Source organism: Mobula hypostoma, chromosome 1 (assembly GCF_963921235.1).
Source record: "Mobula hypostoma chromosome 1, sMobHyp1.1, whole genome shotgun sequence".
NCBI lineage: Eukaryota > Metazoa > Chordata > Chondrichthyes > Myliobatiformes > Myliobatidae > Mobula > Mobula hypostoma.
The window spans coordinates 94,960,776-94,987,601 of NC_086097.1; the positions used below are offsets into that span (position 1 = coordinate 94,960,776).

Sequence of the window (26,826 nt, forward strand, 5' to 3'; positions counted from 1 at the left end):
CTTTAGAGAGTGAAATGCACCTTGATTGATCGCCTCTTTGGAAAATAGCACCTCCAACTCTGCAGGAGCTCTTCAGTAAAGCAAAGAAGCGTCACTCAAGCCTTTTCTGCTCAAGTGTCTGCAGCTGGACATGTAACCATGACTTTCTTACTCAGGGCAAGTCAGCCACTGCGGGACAGCATTTCCATCATGCCCTTTACAGGCAATACACTTAGAAGTGATGCAGGAAGCACAACAGGCAACTTGTGAGCAGTAAGATCCCAGAAGGAGTAAATGAATGGATGATCTGGCTTTAGTAATGTAGGGCAGGGATGAATATTGACCACAACTCTGGGTCTTCATTGTAAGGGAAGCTTTTATCTATAGCTCTTACACCAGGCTCTCGAGTAAAAGGGGATAACTACACTCAACTTCACTTGGTCCATCACTGATATGTTCCCACAACCAACGATCTTACCTTCAAGGACTCTTTATCTCAAGTTCTCCTTATTTATTGCTATTTATTTAAATTTGCATTTGCAGTTTGTTGTCCTGCACTCTGGTTGATCTTTCATTGATCCTGTTATTGAGTATGCCCACAAGAAAATAAATCTCAGCAATACACACAAAATGCTGAATGCTGCAAAACTGCCGAAGGGTCTCGGCCTGAAACGTCGACTGTACTTTTCTCCATAGGTATTGCCTGGCCTGCCGAGCTCCTCCAGCATTTTGTGTGTGTTGCTTGGATTTCCAGCATCTGAAGATTCTCTCTTGTTTGTAAAATAAATCTCAGTATCATATATGATGACATATACATACTTTCATAAAAAAAATTACTTTGAACTTTAACTGAGAGGGCAGTTAGGGTCTCGGTTAAACCTCTCATTTAGGAATCATCTCCTTGGGATAGCCCGTGGTACTGCAGAGCCCATAATGTCCACAGCACAGTGGCGCCACTGTCTCAGAGTGCCAGCGACCTGTTTTGATCCTGACCTCTGCTGCTGACTGTGCGGTGTTTGCATGTTCTCTCTGTGACTGCCTGTATTTTCTCCCACATCCGAAAGACACATGAGTAAGTAGGTTAATTGGCCGCTGTCAATTGCCCTAGTGTGTAGGTGAGTGGTAGAATCTTAGGGGAATAGATAGTTTTGTTTTAGATTATGAGGACACTCAGTCCTCTTTTATTGTCATTTAGAAACGTATACTTGCATTAAGAAATGATACAATGTTCCTCCAGAATATCACAAAAGAACAAGACAAACCAAAGACTAACACTGACAAGACCACATAATTATAACATATAGTTACAGCAGTGCAAAGCAATACCGTAATTTGATAAACAGCAGACCATGGGAATGGTAAAAAAAAGTCTCAAAGTTCCGATCGACTCCCGATAGTCCCCGATAGCAGGCGGCAGAAGGGAGAAACTCCCCTGTCATAAACCTCCAGGCACCGACAACTGCCAATGCATTGAAAGCAGCTGACCACAGCCAACTCTGAGTCCGTCGAAAACTTCGAGCCTCCGACCAGCCCTCCGACACCGAGCACCGAGCACCATCTCTGCCGAGCGCTTCGACCCATGTCCTGGCTGCCGAGCAACAAGCCGAGGATTCGAGGCCTTCCCCTCCGGAGATTCTGGATCACACAGTAACAGTGGCAGCGAAAAAGGCATTTGGAATAAAGTAGGAATAGTATAAATGGGTGGTTGATAGTACAGGCTCAGTGGGCCAATGGGCCTGATTCCATGCTGTATCTCTATCTAAGTCTGTGACCATGCCCTTGCAGTTGAAGAGGTCAAAGCTCAGCTCCTCCAGGGTTTAGATAATTTCTGCTGATACAGGTACGGCTCCACATGCCAGCGTTTCCCAATATTAACCTTCTAGAACCAACCTTGCCTTCAAATGATATCCTGCACTGTGAACACCCTACCCCTTGTGCTTGAGTCCGGTCTGTGCACGTTGGTAGATTTGTCGTGCTGAGCTCACCCTGTATCCAAAACCTAGCAAAGAAAGGTCAGGAGCAGGAAGCTTGGCTGATTCTCATCCTTACCTTAACCCAGCCAGGAGAGGCTAGGGTCTGCAGCTACTTCCGCCCAATCCGGTCAAAATCTAGCTTTGGATTTCTCTTGGATTGTGGCACTTTTCTAAATAAGGTCAAAATAACTGTCCCAGTGGAGTGAAGATTTAGCTGCTGGGATTTAACACGGGGGACAGCAGCACTAGCTCTGCAATTCTGGCTGATAAGTTAAGGATTCAGTGACAATGTAAAACTAGCATTCATTCAGCAAGAAAATGTCGATGACATTACAGAGGACAGCAACAAACACTGGAGGCCCCCGTGTGAAGGAGATGGTTTAACAAAAGCAGGGATTAACCCCAGCTGTTTACCTGGTATGGGGTCATCCCTATAGCATCACCGAGAAGGAACGTGAGAGGCCAGTGACTGAATAACCATAGTGTAAGATGAGCCACAGGGCAACGCATATTACACGTTTCTGAGTGTATACCCGGTGCATGAACTCACTTGAATGTTGGTAAATGTGTGGACAGTCTGAACATAAACAGTAAGTCCTCTGTTATTACAATTCATGGTAAACTGAATGACAGCACTAGCCTGTCTAACAGTGGGTTACTGGTGTAATTCAACTGCTCATCTTAAGTTAGTAGAATAGCTTTGACCAAGCCTGGGACAACTGCTAACGTCTGGATACAAACTCCCAATAAAAGTATCAGGACAGCAATTATAGACAGGAATCCAGACTGAATCCTCCACCTCCAAACACACAGGTCACGGAGTTCCAGTGTTAGGTTTGCCCAGAAAAACTGGGAGGAGAAGAATGAGGTCTGCTATTGAAGTGTTTCTTGCAGGTGAAAAAGCGGAATGAATGGTAATTATTTGGACATGGCTGATCCCATAATCTGCCCAGAATTCACTGCCCTCTCTTAGCTAGGGGCAGCTACTATAAGGCAGGCCATCCCAAGGACACGAGCTTCCCGATTAAAGCGGGCCAGCAGCTCATCCAGTTCTGAGTCACACTGGCCATTGCTCAGCATACAAAGGACTCTGCAACAACCCAAGACTGAGCCACCACACATCGTAGTAGTGACACAGGTGGAGCTGCTGTCTCACAACACCAGAGACCAAGCTTCAACCCTGACTTCAGATGCTATCCATGTGGAGTTTGCAGGTTCTCACTGTGACTGTGTGGGCTTTTTTGAGTGCTCTGGTTTCCACCCACATCCCAAAGATGTGTGGTTTGGTGGGTAAATCAGCCATTGTAAGTTACCTCTAGAGCAGGGGTCCCCGACCTTTTTTGCTCCGTGGACTGGTTTAACATTGATAATATTCTTGCGAACCGGCCGACCGGGGGTGGGGTTTGTTCAAGTAGGGTTAAACTCACCTCAACATGTCTTTTACAGTTAGGGTTGCCAACTTTCTCACTCCCAAATAAAGGACAAAAGTAGCAGTCAAATCCCGGGACACTTGTGTTTACCCCAGGAAAGACTACCATGACCACGAAGCCTTGCGCAGGCATATGACATGCGTATGCGTGTACGTGCCGATTTTTTTCCACAAATTGGTTTTGGGTTAATCTTCCCAGCTATACTGTACATACATTATTTCTACTTTATATAGGCTGTGTATTTATCATATCATTCCTGCTTTTACTATATGTTAGTGTTATTTTAGGTTTTATATGTTATTTGGTAGGTTATTTTTTGGGTCTGGGAACGCTCAAAAATTTTTCCCATATAAATTAATGGTAATTGCTTCTGGGCTTTATACCATTTTGGCACGAAAGGTTTCATAGGACCGCTCTACCTTAGCGGGAGAAATACGGGACAAGGGCGGTCCCGTATGGGACAAACCAATTTAGCCCAATATAGGGGATGTCCCGGCATATACGGGACAGTTGGCAACCCTGTGTTCAAGTTTAACAGTGTGTGACAGGGAATGAGGAAAGGTGCAGCTGACTCATATCGTTTCCTCACGGCCCGGAAGCACATGCTTTGCGGCCCGGTGGTTGGGGACCGCGGCCCTAGGGTATGGGATAGTTGTATGATCTGTGGGAAGTTGATGGGAATGTAGACAATTAAAAATGGAAATAAAGTAGGACTGGCATAAATGGGAGTTTAGGAATAAATGGAGTAGGTGGTCTGAAGGATCTTCCCTTGTACTGTATCTCTCTACAAACTACATCCTTGGGAACAGCCAACCCTCATCCTTTGCAATCCAGTGGCAGGACCATTTATCTGATGTGGCGCAGGGCATTGCCTGTTCCCTCTGGCCAAAGAAGATTGCGAATGTCACCAGTGTGAGATAGGTGTGGCAAGATCAATGTGATCAACAGTTTACACCAAAACCATGGCCCTTAAAGTGACCACTGCAAACTGACCCCCAAAATGTTAGTTAGGTGCTATTTAACTCACAGAGACTGGGAAGGTTCCTTTAGAGGTACAAGCAGCTGATGGCCACCACCCCTAACACCATGTAATCACCTTCCTGTAACCACTCCCTGTTTGTGAGAGCTATTCCACCAAAAGCACATCAAAATGTTGCCCTTCACAATACTTCTGACTTGAGTTACAAAGAGGTTCTTAATCAACACCGTTCACCACCAGCCCTTTCTCTGACCTGAGAGAGAAGTGCAGCAGCCTCCCTTAAGTCCTAATGAGAAAGAGGGTAGACCTTCGACTTAGCTAATTACTTTAGTATGCATCCACAAGCTGAATCATTATAATTGGTTTGAGATTTATTTTAAATGGAAAGCCCAATGTGTCAGAGTTTGAGTCCTAAATAAAAGTTAGCAGTAGGATGTGCCTCATATTTGGCCACGGGCAATTCTTCAGTGATACAACTCAGATTCATTCATGTCACGACGAATTTGACCACAACACGAGTCCTAAGCTAGTTCTTTCAAATGTTGTGCTGTCTTGGCATGGCTTCCTAGATGAATAATTCAGGGTGTTCCTGTTCTCTGTGATTCAAATAGTCCTCCATTTGGCAATCAGCATCACCAGGCAAGGATTAATACTCTCTGGTCGGGTGATCAGAATAGTAGTACAGTGGGTAAATGTTGATCAGATCCTGCATTACTCAAGGCTTGGCTTGAGTTAGCACTAAGAGGTCTCTGCCAGAGTTGTGGCTGATGGAGCTACGAACTCTGATAGGCTGAAGTCCAGGGTCTGTTCCCTCACTCTGAGAACTGCTTCTGTCATCTTCACCTGTGGAATAGAGTTAGAGGAAGCAGTTAATCAGGTGTCTAATTATTGAATTGCAGCCCATCATCACTATCACTGCCATATAACTGGAGGAGCTGCCGCTGTGTCACTGAGTAGGTCCTAGTCTCTCAAAAACAGGAATTGACTAGGTTAAGTTCTCATTCCATGTCAGGAAGCCATTCCCAGGAGGAATACTGCAATAATGGTAGATTTCATATTATACAGCTGATAGAACGATACTGGAAGAAGAGAAAATAAAAATAAGTACCAAGAAATGAAGAGACACCAATGAGGTTTAGTCTTTGGACATCAGTGAGGATGGAAGCATGGTGATTGGACTCACATTGAGGTTTGCTATGTGGTGTCTAGACTCTCACTGAAGGTTAATGGTGATTATATTTGTGGAGACTGGACTCACATTGAGGTTTGGTGTACAGTAACTGGACTTTGCTGAGGTCTAATAAGACCATAAGATATAGAAGCAGAAATAGGCCATTTGGCCCATCAAGCTGCTCTGCTATTCAATCATGGGCTGATCCAATTCTTCCAGTCATCCCCACTTCCTGCCTTCTCCCCATACTCTTTGATGCCCTGGCTAATCAAGAACCTATCTATCTCTGCCTTAAATGCACCCAATGACTTGGCCTCCACAGCCGCTCGTGGCAACAAATTCCACAGATAAGTTGAACTGATGTGTGGAGACTGGATTCCACTGAGGTTTGGGGCATGGTTATTGGACTCATTAAGGTGATTGGATTCGTGTGGTTTGGTATCTGGTGAATGAAATCAATTTGAGGTTTGGGGCATGGTTATTGGAATCATTAGGGTGATTGGATTCATGTGGTTTGGTATCTGGTGACTGAAATCAATTTGAGGTTTGGGGCATGGTTATTGGACTCATTAAGGTGACTGGACTTGCGTGGTTTGGTATCTGGTGACTGGAGTCACTGTGAGGTTTGATGTGTGGTGACTAGCCTCTCTCGGAAGATTGGTATGTGCTGATTGGATTCCAGTTTAGGATTTGTGTGTGGTGAATGGATTCCATTGAGGTTTGGCATGTGATTGAGGCTTGGTGTGTGCTCATTGGAGTCCACTTCGTTTTGGTGTGGGGGTGACTGAATGCCATTGAGGTTGATGTGGTGAATGCACTCCATTGAGTTTGGGTGTGCGCTGATTCGAGTCTGCTGAGGTTTGGTGAGGGGCAGATGGAATCCCTTCTACATTAAGGACCCAGTTTCTTTATTTTGTTAATGTGAACCACTCTACACATATGCATTGCATCTTGTTTACATTCCCATGTTGTTTGGTGTCAGGGTATGACCACATCACCCCATCAAATGTAAACCTCTTCTGTATGATTCAGTGAAAGTCTGGAAATCGCCATTTCTCTTGCACTGAATGTAACTTATTGTGCAGTTGTTGTTTAATTATTTAATGACAGGCCTTCAAGAATGCAAATGTTAATTTTCAGTCAATCCCCTATCCGTGCTCTGAATTAATCAAATGTTTACTTTTAAATCTATTCATAACGCTAAAAGTCAATTAACACAAGGGCCTCAAATCACATTTGCCACCAATGTTAAAAGCATGACCTCATTTTTGGCGTTCCCCCAAAGTCTACTTAAGCTTTACTGCAAAACAGGAACTCTGAACATTAACAGTGACAAGCCCTCAGTCTGGTGAAGAAACAGGAACTCTGTGTAGCTAAGCTCAGTAACCCTTGCCCTGCCAGAGAAGCAGGAATTATAAGCAGTTACACACTGAGCAAACCCCACCCTGCTAAACTAACAGGAACTCTATACAGTTCATGTATGAATCAAGGGAGAAGGATTGGGGTCAGTATCTCTGCTAACTACAGATAATGTAATGGCAATAGAAATAAAGGAAAATAACAATATTAACACTGAATACCATTGAACAGGGTGAACAGCATGAACATTGTGAAGGATCTACATTGGGTCCGATGCACTGATACAATCATGAAGAAGGTATGCAGTCTCTTCGTTTTGTTAGGAGTTTGAGGAAATTTTTACAAATTTCTACAGATGTATAGTGGAGAGCATTATGATTGGTTGTATGGTATAGAGATACAAAAGCACAGGATCACAAAGAATTATGATGGATTTTAGACTCAGCCAGCTCCACCAGGGGTACAATCCTTCCAGCTAATGAGGATACCTATAAGAGGAGATGCCTGAAGAAAGAAGAAGGACCCTTACCACCTAGGACATGCTCTCTTCTTGTCACTACCATCAGGGAGCAGATACCCACACTCAAATAGCTTCTTTCCCTCTGCCATCAGATTTCTGAATGGTCCATGAATTCAAGAAGATGATCTCGTTATTTTGTTTTCAATATATATTTATGTTTGTAGTTTTATGATAATTTTATGACTTTGCACTATAGTACTGCCAAGAATTAACAAATTTAATGTCATCCAAGTGGAATAAACTTGATTTTAAAAAATCAAAACCCACATGAATTAAGACAGGATTAGATGGAACTAACCAGGTTGGTTGTATTTTACACAGACCACCTAATAATAGAAAGAAATGTTTGCTAAAGTCATGAGTAAAATCATTGACCTAGGAATTGAAAATGTTTGAAATATTCAACAAGCCCAGTATCATTCTGTGGAGAGAGAAACAGTGCTTCACAGCAATCAATGTTCATAAGGGGTCATTGACCTGCAAGTTTAATTCTGCTGGTATCTCTATAGATGTTGCCAATACTATTGAGTGTCTCCAGTGTATTTGTTTTTATTTCAGCTTTCCAGCTTCTGCTGTTCTTTAGTTTTCATTCAGACCCAGAAATAATTTTGTGCTATAAACTTGAGAATAAAACTGAATTGGGTGAAGCAAGATAGGTTTGGTGTTTGGGCCTCCCACACCAATACTCCATTGTATGTATCTGAAAGCTGAAACAAAACTGGCCTCCCTCGAAATTTGCTCAGTAAACATCCAATGGCAAGTAGGTACTTTATTAAATATCTTCACAACATAACTTATAGGGCAAAGACAAAAACAAAAGTAGCAGATTGGAAACAAGTTAATAGTGAAGGAGAGAGAACAAGGGAAGATAAACCGTAAAGAAAAAATATTGACAGACAAGGACAGAAAACCAATGAAAAATGTTTAAGATGTCTCAGAGTTCACAAGAAATTGACTTTGAATCGGGATGAAGACAGATGTGAGAAGCAGAGGAACATCTGGAGAAATTTCTGAAATGCCTGGTTCGCTGCCGCTGCTACTGTGCGATCGAGAATCTCCGGAGGAAAGGCCCCAAGATCCCCAGCTTTGCCTGCTGCTGGCGACCAAGGCGGAGGTCGAAGCATTTGGCAGAGATGGTACTCGGTGTCGGAGGGCTGATCAGAGCTCGAAGTTTTCGGACGACTCGGAGTTGGACTGTGGTTGGGCATGGCAGGGAGAGTTTTCTTCTTTCTCCCGTCTGCGTGAGGTGTGGGACTTTCGAGAGACTTTGAACTTTTTTACTGTGCCATGGCCTGTTCTTCATCAAGTTATGGTATTGTTGCACTGTTGTAACTATATGTTATAATTATGTGGTTTTTGTTTTTCAGTCTTGGTCTGTCCTGTGTTTCTGTGATATCACACTGGAGGAATATTGTATCATTTCTTAATGCATGTATTACTAAATGACGATAAAAGAGGACTGCGTGTCCTTATAATCTAATCTAATAATATGAGTGCAGTTCCCCTTTAAGAAAATGGAAGCGTGGATGCTGAGGCGGTCTGCAGGTACAATTGAAACGCAAGGCTTTGGACTCCACTCCCGACTATCCTGCTGCCGAATGTAGTCTCTGGAAAATAAAACTGAAGTCCTCAGAACAAGACTGCAGTGCCAGAGGGGCATCAGGGACTTCTTCAGGGAAAAATAGCACACCGGTGCCATTTCAGCAGCCCGATGGCTTCACCATTCTCCACAAATACAGGTAAGATCAGTCTTTTGGAGGTAGAGGAAGTGGAGCACGCTTTATGATTAATTCATTGTGGTGCACATACGTGCCTGTTCTGTCTCAGTCCTGCTCACCCGATCAAATGTCATCTATTTTATCTGCTGAGGGAGTACTGCACCATCATCCTGGTAGTGGTGTACATTCCAGCTCAGGCCAATGTCAGACAGGCTCTGGAGGAGCTGAGCACTGTAATCAGCAGTCATGAAACCGTGCCTTCCCTATTATTGCACGGGATTTCAACCAGGCCAGCCTGAAGAAGTCTCTGAGCAACTACCACCAAAGTATTACCTGTGCAACCAGAGAAGCCAACATACTTGATCACTGTTTTACCACCATCAAGAACACTTGCCAAGTCATCCCATACCCACACTTTGGAAAGTCCAATCTCCTGGCTGTACTGTCACTCCTGGGTAGTGACTAATGACCACAACACCAGTGGTGATAACCAAGAAGATAGGGTCAAGGGAGGTGGAGGAGCACTTACAGGACTGCTTTGAGACTGTGGACTAGACTGTATTCAGGGATTCATCTTTGAATCTGAATGAATATGCCAAAGTTGTCAATGACTTCATCAAGGCCTGGGTGGATGAGTGTGTGCCTTTGAAAACATACCGGATATACCAAACCCTAAAGTCTTGGGTGAGCTAGCAGATTTGTAGTCTGCTGAGAGCTAAATCTGTGACACTCAAGATTGCTGATCCAGAATTATAAAGGAAGTCCAGGTATGACCTATGAAAGGCTACTTTAAAGGTGAAAAAACAATTCCGATTGAAGTTAGAGATGGAATCAGATGCTTGTCAGCTCTGGAAGGGTTTGCAGGCCATTATTTCCTACAAGGCAAAACTTAACAGTGATACTTCACTCCTAGATGAGCTGAATGCCTTTTAGGCTTGCTTTGAAAGGGAGAATAAAACTACACTTGTTTGAATCCCTGCAGCATCTGGTGACCTTGTGATCTTTAGTATCAAAAGCTGAAGTCAGAACATCTTTCCAGAGGGTGAAGCCTCACAAGGCTTTATGCCCTGATAGTGTACCTGTTACGGCACTGAAAACCTGTGCCAACCAACTGGTGGGAGTGTTCAAGGACATCTTCAATTTCTCACTGCTGCAGTCAGAGGTTCCCAGCTGCTTCAAAAGGACAGCAATCATACCAGTGCCCATGAAGAGCAGGCTGAGCTGCTTGAACGACTATCACCCAGCTGCACTCTTGTCTACTGTGATGAAGTACTTTGAGAGGTTGGTCATAGCTGGAATCAACTCCTGCTTCAGCAAGAACCTGAACTCGCTGTAATTTGCCTACTATCGCTTTAGATTTACAGCAGATGTAACCCAACTGGCTTCCCACTCGGCCTTGGATCACCTAGACAATAGCAATACCCCTATGTCAGGCTGTTATTTATTGATTACAGCTCAGAGTTCAACACAATCGTATCTTCTGTTTTAATCAACAAACTCTCTGTACCTCCTCCTGCAACTGGATCTTTGATATCCTCATCGGGAGACCACAGTCAGTGAGGATTGGAAATAACATCTCCTTGCTCAGAACATGTCAAGGTTGTGTGTTTAGACCACTGCTCCACTCTCTCTACATCCATAATTATATGGCTAGGCACAGCTGAAATGCCATCTATAAATCTGGTGATGACACAACTATTGTTGGCAGAATTTCAGAAGATGACAAGGAGGCGCACAGGAGTGAGATAGATCCACTGGTTGAGTGGTGACGCAATGACAACCTTACACTCAATGTCAGCCAGACCAAGGAATTCACTGTGGACTTCACGGGAAGTCAAGGTAACACACACCAGTCCTCATTATGGTTTCTAGTGGAAAGGGTGAGCAGTTTCAAGTTCCTGGGTGTCAACCTCTCTGAAGATCTATTCTGAGTCTAACATATTGATTCAATTACAAAGAAGGCACTCACCACAGCGACTATATTTCATTAGGAGTTAGAGGAAACTTGGTATGACACCAAAGACTCTCGCAAATTTCTACAAGTTACCGTGGAGAGCATTCTAACTGGTTGCATCACCATCTGGTATGAAGGGGCCACTGCACAGGATCGGAAAAAGCTGCAGAAAGTTGTAAATGCAGGCAGCTCCATCATGGGCACTAGCCTTCCCTGCATCGACGACACCTTCAAAAGGCAATGCCTCACGAAGGTAGCATCCATCATTAAGGACTCCCAACACTCAGGGCATGCCCTCTTCACATAGTTCCCATCAAGGAGGAGGTACAGGTGCTTGAAGAGACACATTCAACATTTCAGGAACAGCTTCTTCCCCTCTGCCATCAGATTATTGAAAGGATAATGAACCCATGAACACTACCTCACTTTTTTTGCTCCCTTTTTGCATGACTTACATAATTTAGCTTTTTACTGTATATGTTGTAATTTATAGTTTAAAAATATTATATATTGCAATGTACTGCCGCAACAAAAGGACAAATTTCACAACATATGCTGGTGATATTAAACCTGAAGCTGACTCTACATCACGATGTGACTTGGAGGACAACCTCTGTTGTCATGCATATGATTCTTTTACCCTGTCGGGGATGTGCTGCCATATTAGCCCTGAGTGTTTTGTAGATGCTTCACACTCCAGGCACCGTGCGCTGGTGGTATAGAGAATGGATGTTTAGGGTAGTAAATGATGAGCCAATCAAAAAGGCTGCCTTACCCTAAATGGTGTTGCCCTTCTCAAGAGATGTTGGCGCCGCATTCATCCAGACGTATTTCACCAACCTCCATATCTGTACTTTGTACATAATGGAAATGCCTGAAGTTGTCAGGGAGTGAGTCACTCTCCACAGCTCGTAACCATGATATTTATGTGGTTGGTCCATTGAATCTCTGGTCAGCGGTAACTCCAGCCCCCATTCTCCAGGATACTGATTGTGGGGTAATGTCAAGGATAGGTGGTCTCTCCTGTTGGAGATGGCATTTACCTGTCACTTCTGTGGTACTAATATTACTTTGTGCTGATCAGCCCAGGCTTGAATATTGTCCACTTCCTGCTGCATGCAGGCATAGGCTTCTTCCTTTGCAGAAGAAACTTAATTTGAACATTGAACAAATGAAAATGAACATCATGTAATCATTAGCAAACATCCCCACTTCTGACACTGTAACTGAAGCAGATGAAGATAGTTGAGTCTAGGAACCTGTTCAATCTGACCCAGAACTTGAGGGGTGGTGGGGGAGGCACATTAATTGATGTCCACGAGCTACAGACACCTTCCTTTGTGTCTGGATGACTCCAAACTTGGCGTGTCTTCCCACTGGTTCCATCGATTGCAGTTTTACCAGGGTATTTTGAATTGGTCAGATGCTACCTTGATGTCAAGGGCACTCACTTGCACCTCTCCTCCGGAATTCACCTGTCTGATCCACAGGATCACACCTGATTGGAAAAAACTGTAGAAAGTTGCAAACTCAGCCAGCTCCATGAAGAGCAATAGTCTTCCCAGCATTGAGGACGTCTTCAAAGGGCGATGCACTGTAAATGGCATTTTCCTGATTAGGTGTGGATTAACTGGATTGGATTTGTGAACAGGACCTACTTGTGCAGCTTTCAGCATTGTCAGGCAGATACTGATGTTGTAAGTGGTCTGGTTAGAGCTGAAGCTCGTTCTGCAGCACAGGTTGTGCAACTTTTACCACTCAATGCATTTCTGGGAAGAGAAACCTTCAGGCTAGTGTGTACTTTCTGTGAAGAGTGATTTGAAGATTCAGTCTTGTTACTGAATTATATAGAGGCGCTCAGTATTGCAGTGTCAGCTGTGATTCACTACCCACAAATGAATCAGCAAGACAGAAAGTCGCGTTTTCAAGAGGAATGAGCGATACTTTCGGCTGACCTTCCTGTCCATTACTTTTCATACCGTTAGGGAGGTGTCATTTGAATGGAAACAACAGAACTTGGAACAGTGGAATATGGGAATAGTCCCTCCAGACCACCAGGTCTGTGACAACCATGATCTCAATCTCAACTAATCAAACCAACCTCTGTTCCCTGTTTGCTGATGTGTCTATCTAAATGCCTCATAAATGCTGCCCTCATATCTACCAACTCCTCTGTTCTCTGTGTACAAGAGAAGTCTTACACACACCTCCTTCAGACGTTTCGTCTCTCACTTAAAGTTATGACCTATAAGTATATGACATTTCCATCCTAAGAAAACATTTCTGCTATCTACTCAATCTACTGTAGTGCCTCTGAAAATTTTGTTTCTCATGATACAGAACATTGCTGTCATGTGTTCTGTTGTATGACGTGGGCGATCATGATCTTTCCATGACCATGATTGCTCTTGCCCAAATTTTTCTACGGAAGTAGTTTGCCATTACCTTCTGGGCAGTGTTTTAACAAGATGGGTGACCCCAGCCATATCTACTCTCTTCAGAGATTGCCTGCCTGGCATCAGTGGTTGCATAACCAGGACTTGTGATACGCACCAACTGCTCATACGACCATCCACCACCTGCTCCCATGGCTTCAATCAGGCTAAGCAGGTGCTACTCCTTGCCCATGGCTGTCCTGTAGGGTAGCAGAGGGAAGGAGCGCCTTCTACATCCTTTGGTAGAGACATATCTCCAATCTGCCACCCACATACAGTATATACACAGCAAATAACATTGTCGCATTTGAGTATTTGGAAAAGAAGGTTGAGGATGAAGAGCATTCTGGGCCCAAGGACTGACCTCAGAGCCCACAAGCTATACCAGAGGATATGAAGATTTGGGAACTGGAGCAGTTATGGGATTTCTCTGATGGGTCATATTGTGATTATGTGGATGTATTGGCACGATTGTGGAGCAGTCCACACTCATTCAGACATATAGCAGGAAAACAGGCTCTTCAGCCCACTGAGTCTGTGCTAACCATCAGGCACCCAATAAACACTAATTTTTGTCACAGTCTCATTAACTTCGCCTCTGCCCCCCCCCCCCCACCAAGACAGAACTGCTCAACTACAGAGCAGGGACAATTTACATTGGGCAATTAACCACAAATCGGCACAACTTTTGGGAAACCCCAGTCACAGGGAGAAAATACAAACTCCAGATGGACTTCCCTAGTGGTCAGGATTGGGTTTCTGGAACTCTGAGGCAGCAGCTCTACTAGTTAGTTACTCGTAAAGTAAAATGTGAAGGTGGCAGTCAGGAACGTTATCAGATTAATTCTGACATCAAATATCAGGAAATAGTTGGTAACATTTTTTTTTAAAGAAGGGTCTTAAAGGAGGAAGACAGACAGAAGTGACTCTGGAAGAATTGGGAAGCTCAAAGCCTAGGAGGGCACAAATAGTAAAATCGGGGGTGGACGACAGGCTAGAATGGGAAGAGTGCGGAGACCGCAGGAGCTGTCAGCCAGTAAAATGTCACCAGTACAGTGAAGGGCATTGAAGGAACTGAAGGCCAGATGCCAGATATTAAATTGAGGCACTGCTACATTGTCTGCCAAGGTGTGTAACAGTTGGTGCTGCTGACTCTCCTCATACACAGAATAAACAGCACAAGAAAGTGAGTGAGTGCTTGCTAAAGCTGGAGAGGAGAAAGTTGGCAAGGATGAAAGCTGTCAGAGATTTGTTGACAGGTTATTTCAAACCAGCAATGATGCTTCCTTTGAAAAGTGTTGTAACTTAAACCAGCAGATTTTGGAGACTGGACAACTGGAACCCAGATGTGTGACTAAGGCTGATTCCTCCTGGCTTCCGGTCTCCCGCCCCTTGTTTACACTTCTGGAAGGAAAACTATCACGTGACGTTTTTTTTAAAGTCACCGAGCAGCACAAGCTGCAAATCCTGGAGAGCCTGCAATAACAGAGCAAACAGTTTGAGACTACACGCTCTTGCTCCCCTTCCCCCAGTCCCTCTATTCTTCATTCATTAAGTTTCATAAGCACACACATATTAAGATAAATTTTCTCCCCTTGTCTGAATATTTCAAGCCCTTTTCATCCTCACAAACATCAGTTGGCCCTCGCACAAAATATGAAACATTGTAGAGTGAAACTTCGAGGAGCCTTTAACTTTGACTGCGTTGACTCAAGCTTTTGTTTACAGCACAGGCATTTTGAACAAAGCTTTCTTTACTTCAAAAAGTTGGGTTGAGTGACAAATCATTTTTCTGTCAGCAAGACCGAGTTATTTCTCTTCAGATATGAGTAATCAAAGCGAAGCACTCAACAATGCCTTCATGAATAAAGACACAAAAGGTGCTCCATAAGTTGACCCGCTGTGCTAAGGAAAAGGAAGTGACAGAGGCTGCGGATACACCTAGCCAATGCTTGGCTGCTTGCCTTGTATTCAGCCGTGCCTCCATTGGGTCAAAATTGTTGAATTTCCCAGCTGAATTCTGGCAATGTTCCAGTGAAGACAACAATGAAAAAGACACCCAATTGCGAGGTGAAAGGCTGCTCCAACATCAGTAAGGAAGCTTATCACCATACAGTCCAGTGCAAATCTCTTTGCTAATGTTCCTGAACTCAATACCACAGCAATGCATTAACTAACTTTAAAACTCTCTTCCTCCTCTGTTACCTCTGTTCACAACTATTTTTATGCCAGGACCTCTACCATTAACCGAGTGGTCCATGGACCCCAAGTTGGGATCCCCTGGTTTAGAAGATATCATGAGAACCCCCAGTCATAAATATTGATAGTATAACCACCTAACCATATAACAATTACAGCACGGAAACAGGCTATCTCGGCCCTTCTAGTCCGTGCCAAACTCCTACTCTCACCTAGTCCCACCGACCTGCACTCAGCCCATAATCCTCCATTCCTTTCCTGTCCATATATCTATCCAATTTAACTTTAAATGACAACATCGAACCTGCCTCAACCACTTCTGCTGGAAGCTCGTTCCCCACAGCTACCACTCTCTGAGTAAAGAAGTTCCCCCTCATGTTACCCCTAAACTTTTGCCCTTTAACTCTCAACTCATGTCCTCTTGTTTGAATCTCCCCCACTCTCAATGGAAAAAGCCTATCCATGTCAGCTCTATCAACCCCCTTCATAATTTTAAATACCTCTATCAAGTCCCCCCTCAACCTTCTACGCTCCAAAGAATAAAGACCTAACTTGTTCAACCTTTCTCTGTAACTTAGGAGGTGAAATCCAGGCAACATTTTAGTAACTCTCCTCTATACCCTCTCAATTTTATTGACATCTTTCCTATAATTTGGTGACCAGAACTGTACACAATACTCCAAATTTGGCCTCACCAATGCCTTATACAATTTCAACATTACATCCCAACTCCTATACTCAATGCTCTGATTAACAAAGGCCAGCATACAAAAAGCTTTCTTCACCACCCTATCCACATGAGATTCCACCTTCAGGGAACTATGCACCATTATTCCTAGATCCCTCTTTTCTACTACATTCTTCAATGCCCTACCATTTACCATGATGTCCTATTTTGATTAGTCCTACCAAAATGTAGCACCTCACATTTTTCAGCATTAAACTCCATCTGCCATCTTTCAGCTCACTCTTCTAACTGGCCTAAATCTCTCTGCAAGCTTTGAAAACCTACTTCATTATCCACAACGCCACCTATCTTAGTATCATCTGCATACTTACTAATCCAATTTACCACCCCATCATCCAGATCATTAATATATATGACAAACAACATTGGACCCAGTACAGATCCCCGAGGCACACTGCTACACATCATCCTCCAATCTGACACACAGTTATCCACCACTACTCTCTGACGTCTCCCATCCAGCCACTGCTGAATCCATTTTACTACTTTGATATTAATGCCTAACGATTGAACCTTCCTAACTAACCTTCCGTGTGGAATCTTGTCAAAGGCCTTACTGAAGTTCATATAGACAACATCCACCGCTTTACCCTCGTCAACTTTCCTAGTAACCTCATCAAAAAATACAATAAGATTTGTCAAACATGACCTTCCACACACAAATCCATGTTGACTGTCCCTAATCAGACCCTGTCTATCCAGATAACTATATATACCATCTCTAAGAATACTTTCCATCAATTTACCCACCACTGATGTCAAACTCACAGGCCAATAATTGCGAGGTTTACTCTTAGAACCCTTTTTAAACAATGGAACAACATGAACAATACACCAATCCTCCGGCATCATCCCCGTTTCTAATGACGTTTGAAATATTTCTGTCAGAGCCCCTGCTATTTCCACACTAGCTTCCCTCAAGGTCCTAGGGAATATCTTGTCTGGACCCGGAGACTTACCCCCTTTTATATTCCTTAGAAGTGCCAGTACTTCCTCTTCTTTAATTGTCATACTTTCCATAACTACCCTCTTGTTTCCTTTACCTTACTCAATTCAATATCCTTCTCCTTAGTGAATACCGAAGAAAAGAAATTGTTCAAAATCTCCCCCATCTCTTTTGGCTCCGCACATAGCCGTCCACTCTGATTTTCTAAGGGACCAATTTTATCCCTCACTATCCTTTTGCTATTAATATAACTGTAGAAATGCTTTGGATTTATTTTCACCTTACTTGCCAAAGCAGCCTCGTATGTTCTTTTAGCTTTTCTAATTTCTTTCTTAAGATTCTTTTTACATTCTTTATATTCCTCGAGCACCTCATTTACTCCAACCTGCCTATATTTATTGTAGATCCCTCTCTTTTTCCGAACCAAGTTTCCAATATCCCTTGAAAACCATGGCTCTCTCAAACTTTTAACCTTTCTTTTCAACCTAGCAGGAACATAAAGATCCTGTACCCTCAAAATTTCACCTTTAAATGACCTCCATTTCTCTATTACATCCTTCCCATAAAACAAATTGTCCCAATCCACTCCTTCTCAATCCTTTCGCATCTCCTCAAAGTTAGCCTTTCTCCAATCAAAAATCTCAACCCTAGGTCCAGTCCTATCCTTCTCCATAATTATAATGAAACTAATGGTATTGTGATCACTGGACCCGAAGTGCTCCCCAACACATACCTCCGTCACCTGCCCTATTTCATTCCCTAACAGGAGATCCAACACTGCCCCTTCTCTAGTTGGTACCTCTCTGTATTGCTGCAAAAAACTATCTTGCACACATTTGACAAACTCTAAGCCATCCAGCCCTTTAACAGAATGGGCTTCCCAGTCTATGTGTGGAAAATTGAAATCTCCCACAATCACATCCTTGTACTTACTACAAGTATCTACTATCTCTTTACAAATTTGCTCCTCCAGTTCTCGGTCCCCATCAGGTGGTCTATAATACACCCCTATAAGTGTCACTACACCTTTCCCATTCCTCAATTCCACCCAAATAGCCTCCCTCGATGAGTCCACTAATCTACCCTGCCAGAGCACCGTTGTTATATTTTCTCTGACAAGCAATGCAACACCTCCCCCTCTTGCCCCTCCTATTCTATCACACCTGAAGCAACGAAATCCTGGAATATTTAGTTGCCAATCACACCCCTCCTGCAACCATGTTTCACTAATAGCTACAACATCATATTTCCAGCTATCAATCCATGCTCTAAGCTCATCCACCTTTCTTACAATGCTCCTAGCATTAAAATAGATGCATTTAAGAAACTCTCCACCTCTTACTCTCTGTTTATCCTTAATGGAGCAAACAACTTTGTTATCTTTTTCTTCTTTGTCCCCTACATCTTTGGTCTGAGTGCTCCTGATCTCTGTCCCCTGCCTATCCTCCCTCACACACTGTCTACTAGCTTTCTCTATTTGTGAACTAATTTCCTTTCTCCTAGTCTCTTCAATTTGATTCCCACCCCCCAACCATTCTAGTTTAAAGTCACCTCAGTAGCCTTCGCAAATCTCCCCGCCAGGATATTGGTCCCCCTAGGATTCAAGTGCAACCCGTCCTTTTTGTACAGGTCACGCCTGCGCCAAAAGAGGTCCCAATGATCCAAAAACTTGAATCCCTGCCCCCTGCTCCAATCCCTCAGCCACGCATTTATCCTCCACCTCATCGCATTCCTACTCTCACTGTCGCGTGGCACAGGCAGTAATCCCGAGATTACTACCTTTGCGGTCCTTTTTCTCAACTCCCTTCCAAGCTCCCTATATTCTCCTTTCAGGACCTCATCCCTTTTCCTATCTATGTCATTGGTACCTATATGTACCACGACCTCTGGCTCCTCACCCTCCCACTTCAGGAAATCTTGGACACGATCAGAAATATCCCGGACCCTGGCACCAGGGAGGCAAACTACCATTCGGGTCTCTGGACTGCGTCCACAGAATCGCCTATCTGACCCCCTTACTATCGAGTCCCCTATCACAACTGCCCTCCTCTTCCTTGCCCTACCCTTCTGAGCTACAGGGCCACTGTCGCTTCCCCCGGGTAAGCTGTCCCCCCCGACAGTACTCAAACAGGAGTACCTGTTGTTAAGGGGCACAGCCACCAGGGTACTCCCCATCACCTGACTTTTCCCCTTCCCCCTCCTAACCGTGACCCACTTGTCTGCCTCCCGTGGCCCCGGCGTGACTACCTGCCTTCCACTCCTCTCTATCGCCTCCTCACTCTCCCTGACCAGACGAAGGTCATCGAGCTGCAGCTCCAGTTCCGTAACGCGGTCCCTTAGGAGCCGGCCACTTCTACTTTTCTCCTTACTACTTTTTGCTTCTACCCTCATTTTACACCCCTCTGTCTCTCTGCACTTGTTCCCATCCCCCTGTTGTAAACTAACCTCCTCTCTCCTAGTCTCTTTAATTTGATTCCCACCCCCCAACCATTCTAGTTTAAAGTCACCTCAGTAGCCCCCGCTAATCTCCCCGCCAGGATATTGGTCCCCCTAGGATTCAAGTGCAACCCGTCCTTTTTGTATAGGTCACACCAGCGCCAAAAGGGGTCCCAATGATCCAAAAACTTGAATCCCTGCCCCCTGCTCCAAACCCTCAGCCACACATTTATCCTCCACCTCATTGCATTCCTACTCTCACTGTCACGTGGCAAAGGCAGTAATCCCGAGATTACTACCTTTGAGGTCCTTTTTCTCAACTCCCTTCCCAACTCCCTATATTCTCCATAATATGCCATCATTTCTTACATTCAGGAAGTCTCTACCAAATAACATTGTACGAATCCCTTCAGTCCAGGGACTGCAACAGTTCAGGAGGATAGCTCAATTCTACCATCACCATGGGATAAGTAAGAATGGGCAATAATGTATAGCACCAAGAACACTACTTCACATACAATTCATAGTATGGTGACCGCTGTAACTCTGCTGTCTTTCCTGTAAGATGGTGGCACGCTTAGACAAGACAAAATGGTCTCTAAGGGGACAACCAAAGGTGATATTGTCTTTTTAAAATGTCTTCTTTTTAACAATTGCAAGACAATGCTGGACATAAAGAAATTCAAGTTCTGCAGATCTACTCCATCAGCAAATTGCTCATTTGCAAAGGAGCTGGACTTACAGTGGACCATGTTGTTGCCTGCTATAGAAAGGCATTGGAGTTGGTGTGTGAAGGTGGTGTGCAGCCTAACAGTGAATGATTCTCTTGGAAGTTTTGTTTGCAATCACAAGACCCTGTTGAACATTGCAATGAAAACATTGGCAGCGTTGCCCCGGTTGGACAGAGGACTAGGCCTCATCCTGTGGGCTTGCCTGTTGCAGCAGTCCAGGAGGGGAGATTTTGGAGGCGGTGTGGTGAGGCATCCATTCTGGATTGAGCGAGGGGGTGGGGGCGGCCTCTCCTATTGGTGCTGCTTCCTGTGTTCGCTTGGTGGAAGACAAGCTGGATTGCTTATTCTTGCTGACAACACCATGCACCATCAATTTATAGGACACATCACTCAGGGATTTGGCCTATAGGGTTTTTTTCCTCTCCGTGTGACTACGTTTACTGCTGTCTGATTGTATGTGCTGTGTGTGACTGCTGGCACTATGTTTTGCACCTTGGCCCTGGAGAAATGCTGTTTGGCTGTATTCATGGGTATTCATGTACAGTTGAATGACAATTAAGCTTGAACTTTGGCCGCACACAACAAACCCATAAATAACATTAGAGGTTAAGCCTGGCATAATTATGGGATGGATGTTGGTCAGGGCCTCTTTCTTCTGCCCGCATATTGTGCTTGATCAAGACTATAAAGATCAATTTTTATATCTAGAAACAGAAGTTTGAGAGGAGGGGATTTCACTCAGGTCCACTGACTGAGTAGAAAAAGGCAGCAGCGGATCACAGCAGTGTAATTGAGATCTGACCAGTGACCAATCCCCGTTTGAGATTTGCAACAGTAATTAAGGGAAGACAGGGCAAGCGCTGGGGCCATCGTTTGAGTGATGATCTTGATGCTTTAGCTCTTTGAGGCTTCAGTTAGAGAAGCTGAATAGTACAAGTTGAACAGTTAGGATAGTTGTCAGATGTCGGAAGGCAGGGAGACCTCCAGTGTCCATGAAAACTACAACTGAGAACTGCATCCAGCTGTAGCTTCTAACAAATTGTGTTAAGGAGTTGGCGCTGGAACTGGATCATTCGGGAGGCTGAGGGGTTGATAGGTAGGACATATAGAGAGGTTGTTACACCCAAGATGCAGGACACAGGAAACTGGGTGACAGTCAGGAAGGGGAAAGGGGTTAAGGAGCCAGTGCTGAGTACTCCTGTAGCCATTCCCCCTAATAAAGGTATATCACTTTGGATACAGTTGGTGGGGGTGTGGATGGTGATGATCTAACAGAGGAAAGTTGCAGTGGGCGAGTCTCCGGCACTGAGTCTGCCTCCGTGACTCAAAGGGAAGGGGGGAAAAGAGGGACACTGTGGTAATTGGGATTTGTTAGTTAGGGGAATGGACAAGATGTTCTGTGGGCGAGAATAAGATTCCCGGATGCTATGTTGCCTTCCGGGTGCCAGGGTCCACAACATTTCAGTTTGAGTCCTCAGCATTCATAAGTGGGAGGGTGAACAGCCAGAAGTCGTGGTCCGTGTAGGTACCAATGACATGGGTAGGATGAGTAATAAGGTTCTGCATAGGGAAATCAGGGAGTTGGGTGCAAAGTTAAAGGGCAGGATCTCCAGGGTTGTAATCTCAGGACTGCTACCTGTGCCACATGCTAGTGAGGCCAGAACTAGGAAGATTATACAGCTTAACATGTTGCTGAGTAGTTGGTGTAGGAGGGAGTGCATTAGATTTTTGTATCAATGATCCAGGGGAAGTGGGAGCTGTACAGCAGGGACAGTTTGGCGAGGGACTGGAGAGGGGCTATTATCCTACCAGGAATGTTTGTTATTGCTCATGTTGAGGTTTAAACCAGAATTGCAGGGGTATTGGGAACCAGAATGTCAGAACAGTTAGTGGAGAGGTTGTGGAGACAGAAGCTGGTAAGACCTCAAAGTTAGGGAATCAGAAGGTTGATCATGGTGTGACTAGTGTCCTGAGTTACGTATATTTCAATGCACTGTAGGAAAGGCAGATGAGCTCAGGGGATGGATAAACACCTGGAATTATGACATTGTAGCCATTAGCAAGACTTGGTTGCAGGACTGGCAGCTCAATATTCTGGGGTTTCGTTGTTTTAGGCGTGACAGAGCAGGAGGGATTGAAGGAGGAGTGGTGGCGCTAATTAATGTCAGGGAAAATGTCACGGCAGTGTGCTCTGACAGGACAGACTGGAGAGTTTGACTAGTGAGGTGTTATGGGTGGAAATGAGAAATAAGAAAGGCATGGCCATGTTAATGGGGCTATATTACAGACCACCCAACAGACCTAGGGATTTAGAGGAAGAAATTTGTAAAAAGATTGCAGATTGTTGGAAGAAACATAAATTTCTACTGTTTAAAAAAGGCTGTAAACGTAAACCAGGAAATTATAGGCCAATGAGTCTGACATTAGTTATGGGAAAGTTATAGGAAGTTATTCTAAGGGATTGGATATATAAGTATTTGGATAGACATAGACTGATTAAGAATAATCAGCATGACTTTGTGTGTGGTAGTCATGTCCAACTAATGTTATAGAGTTTTGTGAGGAAGTTACCAGGTAAGTGGACATTGTCTACATGGGAGGCTGTCAGGAAGGTTCAGTCACTCAGCATTCAGGATGAGGTCAGGAATTGGATTGGACATTGGCTTTGTGGGAGAAGCCAGAGAGTGGTAGTAGAGGGTTGTCTCTCTGACTGGAGGCCAGTGAATACTGGTGTGCCGCAGGGATCAGTGCTGGGTCCTTTGTTGTTTGTCATCTATATCAAATATATGGATGATAATATGGATAACTGGATCAGCAAATTTGTGTATGACACCAAGACTGGGGGTGTAGCAGACAGTGAGGAAGGCTATCATGGTTTGCAGAGGGATCTGTATCAGTTGGAAAAATGGCAGATAGAATTTAATGCAGACAAGTACAAGGTTTTGCACTTTGGAGGACCAACCAGGTCTTACATAGTGAATGGCAGGGTATTGAGGAGTTTGGTAGAACAAGGGGATCTGGGAATACAGGCCCATAATTCATTGAAAGTGGTGTCACAGGTAGATAGGGTCATGAAGAAAGATCTTGGCATATTGGCCTTCATAAATCAACGTACTGAGTACAGGAGATGAGATGTTATGTTGAAGTTGTATAAGACATTGGTGAGGCCTAATTTGGAGTTTTGTGTGCAGTTTTGGTCACCTACCTACTGAAAAGATGTAATCAAGGTTGAAATACTACAGGGAAAATTTACAACGATGTTGCCGAGTCTGGAGGACCCAAGTTGTGTATATGGAAATATTGAATAGTTTAGGACAGTATTCTTTAGAACATAGAAGATTGAGAGGATATTTGATAAGAGATATACAAAATTATGAAAGGTATAGAGTGGGTAAATGCAAGCAGGTTTTTTCTACTGAGGTTGGATGAGACTACAACCAGAGGTCATGGGTTAATGTTGGAAGGTGAGAAGTTTAAGGGGAACATGAGGGGAAATTTCTTCACTCAGAGGGTCATAGAGTGTGCAATGAGCTGCCAGCACAAGTGGTGCATGAGAGCTTGATTTCAACTTTTAAGATAAGTTTAGATTGGTACATGGATAGTAGGGATACCGAGGGCTATGGTCGATGGGAGTGGGCAGTTTAAATGGTTCAGCACGGACTAGATGGGCTGAAGGGCCTGTTTCTGTGTTGTACTTCTCTATGACTCTATATTTCAGGTTCTTTCACATTGAAGTTTGGTGTCTCTGAAATGCAATATCATGGGCTATCGGCACTATTCCCTTGAAGAGTGGAATAGATTGCCCTTAATGGAGGGAAACAGGTATGTTTGCAGAGTCATGGGCTTCTTGATGGTAATGGCTGCAGCTGACTGCATTCACATCACGTTACCATGTGTTCCAGAAGAGGTAGGGAAGTGTTTCCATTTCCTGACTGTGCAGTACCTCAGTGACTGTACCTTGAGCATCACAATAGTCAATGCAGAGTATCCAGATGGCAGTCACAATGCTTCTGATTTTGCACTAAGTCTGCAGTCCCCTGCATCTTCCACTTAAGAAAATGTACTGGAGGTAATTACTACCACTTGGCCCTCATCTCCACTACAAAACTCACACATGAGAGCAAAATACTTATTTAAAGACAACCTGGTATGCCAATACATAGTCTTGCTGCCTGGACTGAATTGGGGGCAGCTTTGCGGTGCTGATCTCCAGGTCTATGGCCTATTGCAGGCAGTACAACTTGGAAATCACGTGAGCGCTTGGCTTCCAATCTACTCAAAAGGCATAAGATGGAGAGGAGGAAAGGAAGAGAAAGTAGTGTGTTCCGTTCTTTTCAGGAAACATTGGAGTGCCGTGGAATATTGTGTTTAGTTTTGGTCACTTGCTGCAGCAAAGATGTTATTAAACTGGAAAAAGTACAGAACGTTGCCAGGACTTTAATAACTGAGTTATAGGGGAGGTTGGACAGACTAGATCTTTATTTCTTAGAGCACAGGAGACTAAAGTTTCTAAACTCATGAGGGGCAGAGACAGGGTGAATGCACTCAGTCTTTTTCCCAGGGTTGGGGAATCTAGAACAAGAGGGCATAAAGTGACAGGGGAAAGATTTAATAGGAATTTGTTGGTGTGGAATCCATGTGAATTCTGCTGACAAAAGAAGTGGCTGAGGCAGATATCATCACAACTTTCAAAACTCAGTTGGACAGATACAAGGATTGGAAATGTTCAGAAAGTTATGAGTCTAATGCTGGCTAGCTTGGGTGGCACATCTTGGTCAGCACGAACCATTTGGGCAAGAGAGCCTTTTTTCTTGTTGTATGGCTATGACTCATGGGGCGGTATCTTCAATCACCACAGAGTCAATTCTCAGCTCATTCTTATGTTCCTAATCATCTCAACATCATCTGTACCACAGTACCCCAACGTTCAAACTATACGTACATCCAACCATGAAACTCACATGTGAATTTTACTTATTTAGAAATACAGTGCAGAACGGGCTGTTCTGGCCCAACAAGCTGCACCTGCCAGCAACCCACTGATTTGACTCTACCGCCACAGGACAATTTACAATGACCAATTAACCTACTAATCAGCATGTCTTTGGATTGTGAGAGGAAACTGGAGCATATGGAAGAAACCCACACATTCACGGGAAAGACATACAACTTTTTACAGATTTGAACACCAAACTTTGAAGTCTTGAGCTGCAATAGCATTGTACTAGCCACATTGCTCAAGTGTGGACAGCAATGAAGTAGACACTACTTGCAAGGACAAAATTGGGAAGTTCATCTGCAGTCTGGGCAGTGCAAATCTTTGAGTTGATGTCCCTCAACTCAGTACCAATATGCAAATACTGTACTATGAAGCTAACTGATGATAAGCCAGTTGGATGTCAGCAAAGTTCTACTGAACACAAATGCTACCATCCTAATGGATCCAGGCTCCATGAAACCACAGCAGTCCACCTGTGCCAGTAGTTCAGCAACTTTCCTTATCTGGGGATCAGAGGGCCCAGTCTTTGGTTAATGGTCTTACCAAGGACTCTGTGATGTTACCGTGGTTTTAGTAATATTCTTTTTGCCAAGGCAGGTGATGCATTGCCTGCCCTTGGTAGTTTTTGTAATTGACACCAACTTGCTCTATAAAAGTAAATATTGTGCCATGTCTTTGGCTGATAGCTGAACAATTGGAAGAATATGTAGTGTAACTGGTAAATTCAAATTCAGATTCAGATTTATTTATTACATGTCCATTGAAACAGGCAGTGTAATGTATTAATTTTGGTAACAGTGAACACATCTAAGGATATGCTGGGGGTAGCTAGCAACTGTTGCCACACATTCCGGCACTACCATAGAATGCCCACAAAGCTCGGCAGATGACCAAGAACACAACAAGCAACATAACAACAACAACAGCAAAACAAGCTCTTTTCCTCCCCCCCATCCTCTCTCCCACCCAGTCACACACACACATTGACAGACCTCCAACTCCAGCAATGCTGCAGTGAAAAGTTTTCATGCATGACATCCGAATAGATCATTTCATCACATCAGTGCATTGAGTTAGTACAAAGAAACTGCAATAACAAAATGCAGAATATAGTGTTACATTAACAGAGAAAGTGCAGAGCAGGCAGTCAGGTGAAAAGCCATGACAAAGTAGATTGTCAGGTCAAGAGTCCATCTTATTGCACAAGGGGACTGTTCAATAAACAACAAGAGAGAAGCTGTCCGTGAGC

The 26,826-nt window shown here is 44.0% G+C and overlaps 1 protein-coding gene across 5 annotated transcripts in view; it reads right to left on the reverse strand.

Annotated features, from left to right (window-relative positions):
• rad51b (RAD51 paralog B) overlaps positions 1-26,826 on the reverse strand; it is a 619,344-nt gene that overhangs the window by 15,809 nt on the left and 576,709 nt on the right. For 4 of the 5 annotated variants that reach the window (XM_063052988.1, XM_063052947.1, XM_063052958.1 and 1 more), the window contains one exon: positions 4,573-5,204. The exons of the other annotated variant lie outside the window; for it this stretch is intronic. In XM_063052988.1, coding sequence (XP_062909058.1) covers positions 5,077-5,204 — 128 coding nt within the window. In that variant the 3' untranslated portion in view covers positions 4,573-5,076. Of the gene's footprint in view, positions 1-4,572; positions 5,205-26,826 lie in introns of those variants that run through there. 5 annotated transcript variants of the gene reach the window in all.